At 44.5% G+C, this 10846-nt stretch overlaps 1 protein-coding gene across 1 annotated transcript in view; it reads right to left on the bottom strand.

The window, feature by feature from the left end:
- Nucleotides 1-444: 444 nt before the first annotated feature.
- LOC138285857 (transient receptor potential cation channel subfamily V member 1-like) overlaps nt 445-10846 on the bottom strand; it is a 474904-nt gene continuing 464502 nt past the window's right edge. Inside the window, exon 16 of the mRNA XM_069226333.1 lies at nt 445-1779. Within this exon, the coding sequence (XP_069082434.1) occupies nt 1619-1779 (161 nt within the window). The 3' untranslated portion in view covers nt 445-1618. The remainder of the gene's footprint in view (nt 1780-10846) is intronic.

Genomic DNA, 10846 nt, shown 5'->3' with positions numbered 1-10846 from the left:
CTGGCAAATAAACAATCAATCCCCTCAATGCAGACAACCTGGAACTATGGTGCAAGGATGCCTGCATTAGGGCTGGCAGCTACATTTAGTGAAGGGGGAAAGACAGGGGTGTGCCGTATTTCAGTAAATATGACACATCCTTGCGCTTCTAAAGTGGCGCAGCACGCCTATGCAAATTTTAGCGCAGCACTGTGCTGCACCACTTTTTAATAAATCGGGCCCATAGTTTATTGTTTTTGCCCAGCACTCACACAGTGAGGGTGCTGCTTCAAAGCACAATAAAAACATAACATCATGACACAGCTCTGAGATCCCTGCATGTAAACCAGCACTCCTGGCCTATGGCACATTTTCTGTAATGTATCACAAAAGTACATTGGATATGATACATCATCACTGATACTAACTTGATGAGTTCCAAATATAATGGAGGGCAGAAGCATATATCTTTCAAAGCAACATTTTTATTCTTTATTGTGTGTTCTTTTTACAGCATCATTGAATGTATATGGCAGGTGCGACTAAATGTGCATAGCACAATCAAATGTAGGCTTGTTCCTCAAACAATCTCTGCTTTGAAGTGCACATTAATATGTAGTGCATTATATATATATATTTGGCTTATAACATTAAAATAGCAAATACATAACGAAATCTCTTCAAAAGTATTTAGTGCTTCCTGAACTATTTCTAAACAATTATTGATGGAAATGGAGGCAGAATTGCTGTTTTAGAAAATACCGGATTTTATTCAAATTCCTATTGAAGAAATAGCTCCCAGCCTCTCCACAATCTCAAAGTATGAAGAAATGGAGGACGCATTTCTCTGAAAATAGTGACAACACTATTGAACGTGCACATATAATGTACAGGTACATTGGAATGTTTGTATCTGAGGGTCTCCAGTACAAAAAGCTTTAGCGTTCGCAAACCTTCTGCTTCGGTCATTCAGTTTTGCAACCACTTTTACAGAATCCATTTGAATACATTCCAAATAAGAAATCGCAATTTGTAAATCATTATTAGTTGCAATTTACGGTTTCTTATTTGGAATCTTTGTGCAGAAGAATCTATGTTATTGCAGGTGCACAGTTACAATGCTTATCTAGTTGAAGACACACGGGGATGTCCAGCTAAGTTGTCTCTACCTAGGCTTCCTGCTGCTCTCAGTCTTTGTCGTACACCACCAACAAACAAAGATTAGTGGAGCAGAGATTGGCACTCCCCTGAGGCCAGGCAGAAGCCGCTTCTCTGGCAAAAGAACACCTTTGTATACACCGAGGTGGAAATGGGAGAATTCTAGGACCACTGGAGGTCGGAGAATGCTTGGATTTCATCAAACCTGTTCACATCTCTCTGGCCAGGCCCCTTTTAGAGACCCTCCCTCCGCCTCCTTTTTTTATCACACTTAAAGTCCTGACTACTACAGTAAGGCTTATGTAGGGGCATGGGATTAGACAAGGATTTCAGCAGAGGTGGACTAAGTGTATAGGTCCACTCATGGAACTTGCTGAAGCTTTCAGTGGAGGCCCAATTTAGTCTGAAAGAATAATCACGGTACAGGACGTTTTCATAGTACAGACACATTGCTCTGATGAAAGGGGCTGCTTCATCTTCCTCAGTCTGTCTGAACGGCGTTGAGGTTGTCCCTGGATCTCCTTCTTATGTCGCTTGAGCTGACATCCGATGGTGTTGCTACCACTAGATTTAAGGGCATTTGCTCTTCTTGCTTTGATCCTTCAATTCTTGAACGTAAAGATAGGCCCCAGAATCTGCTCCCTATAAAAGAGGCAACAACAGGACAGGACATTGAAACATTAATCTCAAAAAACATTTTAAGGAACGTGTTTCAAAATATATGCAAATTTTGTTTTAGGACGCCAGACGCTCCCAAGACTCAGAATACATAAAGAGAACATCCGTGCTAACAGGTCAGCCCCTCCACATGGGCGGAGGAGCGTCACAACGCCCACAAAATCCCCCCGAACAGAAAAATATAATGGTTATAAACTTTGTTTATTAACATTTTATTTTTCAGCAACTTGTCCTAAACTGAGTGTCAGGACGGGGCAGAGCAATTGCTGTCGAGTGGCAGCAGGGAGCTGTGCACTTGGTTAAAGTGTGCATATCACTGACATGTGCACTTTAAACATCTCTAAGTCAGCTGTCTTAAGACAGCTGAATTAGCGAAAGCACAGGCCTCCAGTGCTCTTGCGAGTGCTGAAAGAGCATGAAACCAGCGTCAGGATTGGCTTGTGCAGTTTCCTGGGTCCCGGACATCGCGCGTCGGAGCTGGGAGAGATCGCGAGAGGAGAAAAGATTGTCGTCAGGTTTAAGTGCCTTTTTTTCAATTTTATTCTTATTGTATCCCTCCTCCTGCCCCCATTGTAAATACGAGCCAACTGCCACTGAGTACTCATGCTAAATATGTGAATTCTCTATTTTCCACAAACACTTTTACCAGACTACTACCTGAAGTTCTGTTCTGCAACCCTAACCATTTCAGTTCACATCACCACTGACCCTGTTGGTTGGTTCACATAGTTTATTGATCTTAAACAGAATCTTTTGGCATATTCTGAATACTCGAGTTCCCATTTAGGCATTTAAGTGACTTTGGGCCTGATTACGAGTACATCGGTCCTCGCATTGGCAGTCCTTCAGCCGCATTCTTGGAGGTCTCCTGGTAGATTACAATGCTGGCGGTCAGACCGCCAAAATACTGCCAACATTGCCAGGATCATAGATCCCGTAGTGCTGGCAGTGCAGAAAGCCGTGATCAAGCATAGCATGCCAATGGCAGCACCGCTGTGCTAATCACAACGTTCCTTTCTGACAGTCTTTTCATGGCGGTGTCACCACCATGAAAAGTCTGGTGGATAGGCAGAGTTAGTGCCACAGGGGGGCACCTGTACTGCCCACAACGAGGTTGTGGGCAGTGCAGGGGCCCCCCTGTCAGCACACTCAGACAGTGCGCATTCTGAGTGTGCTTTTGTGTGGTGGCATTGGCCTCGGCTCTCTCTGAGAGCCGAAGCCAATGGCATTGCATTGTTCTGCCGGCCAGCCTGGCACAAACATTATAATACAGCGGTGTGGAGGCCGCCAGCTTGGCAACCGCCTTCCCACCGTCATATTCGCAGCCCGGTTGTCAGACTGACTAAATCGTAATGAGGCCGTTTGTGTGGCCAGCAGAGCACCTCTGCATCCTGATCAGTGCCATAGCCTGACAGGCCCCTAGATGTCACTATACAACCTAAATCTGTTCCCTCTGTCCAGTCAGAGACTGCCCCTACTGCTACAACTGCCAGCTACTCATTTCTATCTTACAGGAGATTCAAATTAATTTGTGTGTATTGAGAAGCAAAACAAGTCTCATCAAGCATCATAATCTAACAAGAACATAATCAAGACTGTTTAGCCTGTGCCATTAATATCCATGTATCATGTCAAAAGATGTTTGTTTAGCACAGTAGAGTGAATATAAATATATAAATGTCCACATATGTTTACTACTTCAAAGTGATTTTCCCATGTTCCCCTCCCTTACCCAAGCTGTGCAGTCCAAGGTACATTAACAGTGACATTTGCCCAAAAAAACACATTGAGCCTGATTCAAGACAAGTGGCACTGCATCCAATGCAGCACCACTTTTCTTGTGCCCCTTAGCGAGCCCTCCTAACGCCACCATGTGTGTGCCATATTTAGGATACAGCACACATTGGCGGGAGTTAGGGAACTAGCATCAAACTTTTTGGCACTAGTTTGGAGCTTTGCAGGATTAGCATCAAAAATGTTGATGCTAATCCCGCAAAGCACATTGAGGCCCATTATAAATAATGGTATGCCTCCTTTTAATGCCTGCTCTGTGCAGGCGTTGAAAATGCCACAAAAAATGGCACAAAGAAATCTTTTAGATTTCTTTGAGACATTTTTTCATCCCTCCTAACAGGAGAATGCCCCCTTACATACATTAGACATAATGTAGCGCAAGGGGTTACAAAGTGGCGCAGTGTATGCATTGCATCACTTTGTAAATATAGCATGGGGAAAAGGTCACCTTAGCGCCGCTTTAGCATTAAAGAAGAATGATGCTAAGGGGGTGCTAATGTGGCGCAAGGGGCTCTTAAATCTGCCCCATTGTTGGGAAATTAGTATAGGGACCAGGATCAATGCACTGGTCTTCTGAATCCATAGGTAATGCCTTAACTAATACTTTATGTCTGATGGAATGTTGTGCCTCCAACACTCGAAGAGTTCACACTCATTATTAAGGCCAATTATTAGTGCATATAATTTTTTCACTAAGAATATTCTTCCTATAGGACCCAGTGTTTAATGCCGCATTGGACATCACAGCACAGGCCTCCTCATGAATAATGATGATCTGACCCATAGCACTTTACACGTGTTGTCACTTCCTAATGGAGGCCAGTAATTGCGAAAATGACTCCACCAAGAAGGTGATTGTGAGCACTCTCATGCACTGCCTTCACCCACTTCAAAAGGACAAGAGAATCCACAGTGTTGATAAGCCAAGCGGTGATGCTGATATGGCAATTAACAGGAAAGTGGCAAGAGATACAGTGTATTTAGGAGCGCACACACCTCTCACTACTACATTTGGACAGACATGCCGGCATCTGGGACAGATTAATAAATTTCCAGGAGGAGCTCACATTTAACAACTGCAAATTAACTTTACATTATGTAGAAGTGGTCTAATGGCTAAAATGTTTGCTGCGTAACAAAGGCACATTTATTTTAAAAATCACACTGCGCTGCTTGATACGAAAAGGGCAGGAATTTGTCATATTTAACATAATGCAGTATATTCCTAGCTTTTCCCTTCAATGGCGCACAATGTGCTGCCTAGCGCCAAGGCTAGCACCCTTGCACCATGGCGCAAGGGTGTCTGCGTTGAAAGCAGGATTGTTTTTGTACAGGACACCTTCCTACACAAAAACATTTCTCTGAGGCATTTTCCTCTTTCCAGGTGTGCTACAGAATGCAGCACACAAAGACAGAGGAAGTAACAAGGAGAAATAAAGAAAATGTTACTTACCCTGTATGCATCTGTTTGTGGCATGATGTGATGTAGATTCACATCATCTGCCATCTAGTGTTGGGCCAGGATGTGTGCAAGTTATTTTTCTTCGAAGAAGTCTTTCAAGTCATGAGGTAGAGTGAGTCCTCCTCTAGGTGATGATGGGCATCAACTCTATTATTAGATTGTTTTACCGCATGGTGGGTGATGGAGTGTGAAACAAAATGAAGATAGGTCTATGCATACGAGGAAAAAGAGAAAGTACAAGATACTGCAACAGCCACAGGGGTCCGAGGAGGAGGATCAGTTCACTTAAATCTACAGCACTATATGTCACGAACAGATGCTTACAGGGTAAGTAACATTTTCCATTTGAGACGTGTGGCTGTAGATATACATGCTGTGCGTAAAGCAGGCCTTCCCAAAGGTGAAGTAGTGGCTAGTCTGTGGGCATTATAGTAATTTGGAAAAGTGTATGGAGAACTTTGTGACCAACATTAGCTTATTTGTGGCTAGAATTTCCACACAGTAATGTTTAGTGAAAGTGCATGGTGTGTCCAGGTAGTGGATTTGCAAATGTCAGCTATTGGGAGTGACAGTAGCAGACAAACCTCTTCCATTTGGCCACATAGCAGGTACGAGTGGTAGGTCTGCATGCCCCATTGAGAACGCTCATGCATTCAGATGGAAGATTAAGATAACCAAATTCTGTGACCTCAGGAGTCAGATTGCCAGGTTGAGGGGCCAAGGATCTGGGGTGCCTGATATCTTCATGGTTCTGCGTGAGAAGGTGTGGCCTGTTGGGGAGCCTCTTGTGTGGGATCAGAGGGAGTTCGAGCAGAGTTGTGCACATTGGCTGGTGAGCCCAATTGGAAGCTACTGGGATGAGCATTAGAGATGTTTGGCGAAGCCTCCAAAGCACAGGCAAATATCATAAGCATAGGCAAATATCCCTGACAAATTCATTCATAGTGCATTGCTGCTGGACTGTGGCTGTGGGAACCTTGAGGCAAAGTTTGGGCATTTGGCGCTGTCTGTGATTGTAAACAGATCTAATTGAGGGAACCCTCATTTGCAAAAGTAATGGAGGAGGACTTGAGGGTGGAGTTACCACTCATGGATTGGATTTGTTGCTGCATCCTGCTCAGCAAAATCATTGTCCATCTCGGAAGGTACTCTGCTAATAAGTAAATGTTGTGATGGAGAGTCCAATGCCAAATGGTCTGGGATAAGTGAGAGAGCTGTGGAGAGTGTTTGTCCCCTTGTTTTTGAAGGTAGTACTTGGCTGTCATATTGTCTGTCCAGACAAGGACAACCTTGCCTATCAGGTGAGGTATGAAGGCCTTCAACACTAGGTGAACAGCTAAAAGCTCCAGTTGACCCCGTACAATCAGATCCTGAAAGTGTGCACCCTAACCTGTTAAAGAGGCATCCATTGTAACAATCATCTGCAGAACAGGGTTGAGGAAAGGCTGCCCTTGCAACAACTTGTTGGTGTTTCACCACTGCAGAGAGTGATGAGTGTGGTAGCCATTCACCGCTAGATCATCTCAATCACCATTTGGCTGACACCACTGTTGTGCTAGACATTCCTGCAATGGACGCATATGAAGCCTCTCATGACGTACTATGACTATGCAGGAGGCCATCATGCCTGAAAAGAAGCATGACCATCAGGACTGTGAGTTGCTGATGTGGTTGGAACAAGGGAATTGTTGCTTGAATTTGGATAGGCTTAGCCTGCTTCTATGTTGAGAATGGCACGTAGGTAAGGCTGGGCCTGTAGGGGTTGGAGGTAGGCTTTGGTGGTGTTGATGGTGATCCCTAAGTGATGAGGTGATTTATGTGTGAATTTGACAGTGTTGATGGGTGGCAGCTTTGATGAGCCAATAGTCCAGATATGGGAAGACATAGATGCCCTGTCTGCGGAGGTGAGCGGCTACCACCGCAAGGCATTTGGTGAATACTGGAGGTGCAGTAGTGACCCCAAAGCTGAGAATCTTGAACTGTTAGTGCCTTCCGCCTACCACAGCCCTGAGATATTGTCAATGTGCCGGGATTGTTTGAATGTGGAAATAGATATCCTTTAGGTCTAGTACAGCCATAAAGTCTCCCTGCAGGAGAAGTGGGATGACATCCTGAAGGGTTATCATGTGAAAGTGCTCTCACAGGATATATAAGTTTAGGTGCCAGAGGCCCAGAAAGAGCCTGAGGGACCTGTCTTTTTGGGATATGAGGAAGTATAGAGATTACACTCATGTACCTTGCTGATGGTTGGGGATGGGTTCTATAGCTCCTTTGTGGGGGGGGACTTTGACCACCTCTTTGAGTAGTGTTTGATGTTCCACTGATAGTCTGTGTTTGTGAGGTGGAATGATGGGAGGTGTGTAAGTGAGCTCCAGACAATAACCATATTGGATAATATCCAACACCCACTGGTCTGAGGTGACAGTTTGCCTTGTGGGGAAGAAACCTTCTAGGTGTATTGCAACAAGTATTGTGAGGTCGGGAGGAAAAAGAGGCAAGTCAGGGATTGGAGGCAGGTGTAGTTTAGTTTAGTTACTAATTTTGCCTCTACATCCGGAGTTGATGCCCCTGTAGGCCTCTTAAAATAACCCCTGGAGAGAGGATTGCTGGCCCTGTGTGCACTGGTAAGAGGTGGAGATATCAGACAAGGTGCCTTTGAACCTCCACGGTAGGAGGCACGGTGAGAGGAGCTACAGGGTGCTTTCTAAAGTTTGATCTACCTGGGGGACAAAAAGGTAGTCGCCATCAAAAGGCATGTTCAGCAGAGTTTGTTGAACCTCCAGCTTAAAGCCAGAAATATGGAGCCATGCATTTCTTCAGAGGAGAATGCTAGTGTTTATCACCCAAGCAGCAGTGTCAAGGGCACAGCAAATGGATGTGTTTGAAATGAGCTTGCTTTCTGATACAATTTCCTGGCATAATTTTTTGTGCTCCTCAGAGAGGTATTGGAGAAGGTCCTCCATTTCATCCCAGTGGGCATGACCATACCTTGCAAGAAGGCCATGGAATTTGCAATCATGAATGGATGGCTGATTGCGCTGCTATTTTTTTTCTCATCGCATCAATGCATTTGCTGTCTTTATCTGGCGATGGGGCATCACGGCTGGCCTGGTAGTAAGCTTGCTTACGGCCAGTGGTGATAACTAGTGAGTCTGGTGGAAACTGACCATGAATATACATAGGATCAATTGGGGAGGCCATATTGATCAACCTGTGGAGGAATACTGAATGTGTCATCCCCTCAACACCCCCACCCATGTCAGTATGTGGAGACCCCTGGGGTGTAATGTTGAGGGAGTCCCCTAGAGAACGTGGTAGGAAAGACGAAGGCAAAGGCAGGGGAATGGGTGGTGGCGATGGTGGTGCAAGAGGTAAGGAGCTGGTAGCCTTAACTACCTTCTTGTGTATTTTTGCAGAACAGGAGTGTCCAAGATATCCTTGAATGATAACTGCTGCTTGGAAGGTGCCCAGCAGAGGTTGAAAGGTGGGCAAAAATGCAGCCCATGTGAGGATGGATGATCAGATGTTTTTGCCTTGCATCAAGCTGTTCCTGGGGCTTACCGAGGATGGGCTCAAATGCTGTGCGGGTGTCAGAGTTAGAGGTCAATACTGAAATATTTTGGTTCGAAAAAGTATTTTGTTTTGGTGCCAATGGTCTGCTCACTGCTGAGGTGGTCTAAGTCGGCACTGAAGGTCAGCTCATAGCTGAAATGCACTCGATGCTGAGGGTTGGCTTGGTGCTGGTGTTTTCAGAGACGAAAGGATTGACATGGAAGGCTTTTTCAGCGCTGAGCAGGACCTGGGCGGGTGCCGACCATGGCATGGTCGCAAAGGGTTTCTTGGAGCAAGAGGAACGGCAGGCATTGCAATCAGCCTTGCTGCGTTCCAATGTTAGGCATAAATCACAGACCTGATGTAAATTGGTCCAAGGGTATTTCACATGGCATCAGACAATAATGAATGGGCGTCCTTTCCATCTCCATTGAGGCATTGTGGAGAAACACGATGTAGAAGAAAGTATGCCCCCTATGGTCGAGACCCAGGTGTGGTAGCTGGTCAATACAGACCCAGCTCAATCGAAATATCCAACGTCGATCCACAAAGAAAGTAGAGGAACGTGACTGAAGTACAACACCGATGGAGGGGAGGTACCATGTGAACCAAAAAGCACAAGAGCATATGTACGAACCCAATGGCAGAAAGAAAACAAACTAACAATGGAGTCGACGCCCATATGCATTATCACCAAGAGGAGCAGTCACTCTACCTCATGACTCAGAAACGTTTTTGGGAAGAAAAACAACTTGCACACATCCTGGCCCAACACTTGATGGCAGGAGTATGCACAGCATGTGGATCTACAGCCACACATGACTCAAACAGATTTCACCTCGTTGATCCTCATTTTGACACAATTCCAGGTCTACCAGTAATGGTAAATGTGGGAATGCACCAAAATCCCTTGGTGGATGCTTGGGAGCACCAATACTCCACCCATGGAATGCCTTCCCACTGAGGGTAAAGCAATGCAGTGATTTGCACTGCAATACTCTAGATTTATCAAGCCACACAAGGTGGCCTTGCATGGCTTGATAAATCTAACTTAAGAGTTGTGTCGCTATTGCACTCTGATGTGTGGTGCAAGGGCGATGAAACTCTTTAATAAATATGCCCCTAAAAGAATAGACGTCTAATGGTGGCTTCACCATTTAAACAAAGTAAAACCCTTTAAAGCTTTGTCAAACTGGATGCACTCATGGGCAGATACACAGGTTTGTGGTTACAGTAAATCTGCCAATAAAAGCACATTTATCATTACATCCTGCATGTGTGACAAACATTGATTTTTTATTTGGAAAATGGCAGATATACCACATATCAGAACTTTTTCAATTTGTGCTATTGCTTCTGCAACCGTAAGGAAATAGTTTGGCTAGAAACAAATAGAGATCAACTGCCTAATCTCAAATGACTAATCAGTCATATTGTGTGATGGAATCATCTGTGTGAAAGGCCACCATGGAAAGTCTGGGGTGCGTTCATGATAAAATAAATATAGTGTCCTGAACATGCTGGGAAACACCAAGAGAATGTCTGGGAGACTACTTATTATTCTTTTTTTTACACATTTCTCAATGTACTTGACAGAATAAACTCTGTTCATCCTTACAGGCCAATTGCGAAAGGTCAGATACATTCCACCATTGAAACATACAAACAGACATGAAGCAATATATTAAACAAATACAGCTGACTGTTCCCACTAAAGCATCCATCCATGCCATTCTCCCCCCTCCGACTACCTGTCCTGGTGATGTGAAGCAGTGCAGTAGACTTCCAAAAGTAGAGAAAAAAGGGAAGGAAGTGGGCCAGACGGAAGAAGGTGCAAAAGAACTGAGTCAAATGCAGAATTTAGAAAAAGATAAGACACAAGACAATTGCTGGTGGCAATCACTTTAATTACCATCTCAGCGACTGCCCAGTGTAGGAAGCTGGCTATTATGTAGTGGGCACACAATGCAAAAAGTACAGATGACCCCTATTTGGTTTTGGAGGACTCACTTCAATAATCCCAAGTGCTCTATTTGTGGTACTGTGGTCGAGCAGGTTAGGTTTATCAGAGGGGAATGCTAAGAATTTGTGCACTCACAGAGTCAATAAATGGTACACAAATGCAAGAAAGAGATCCGAGGCCAATTTATAAAACTAACAGGCTTTTATATTATTTTAGACCAAGACCACTAAAATCAGGTAAGTACTTTCGTAGTTAGCAAT

Source organism: Pleurodeles waltl, chromosome 3_1, assembly GCF_031143425.1.
Source record: "Pleurodeles waltl isolate 20211129_DDA chromosome 3_1, aPleWal1.hap1.20221129, whole genome shotgun sequence".
NCBI lineage: Eukaryota > Metazoa > Chordata > Amphibia > Caudata > Salamandridae > Pleurodeles > Pleurodeles waltl.
Note: the sequence above shows the minus strand (reverse complement) of the source record. Positions and strands in the feature narration are given on the sequence as shown.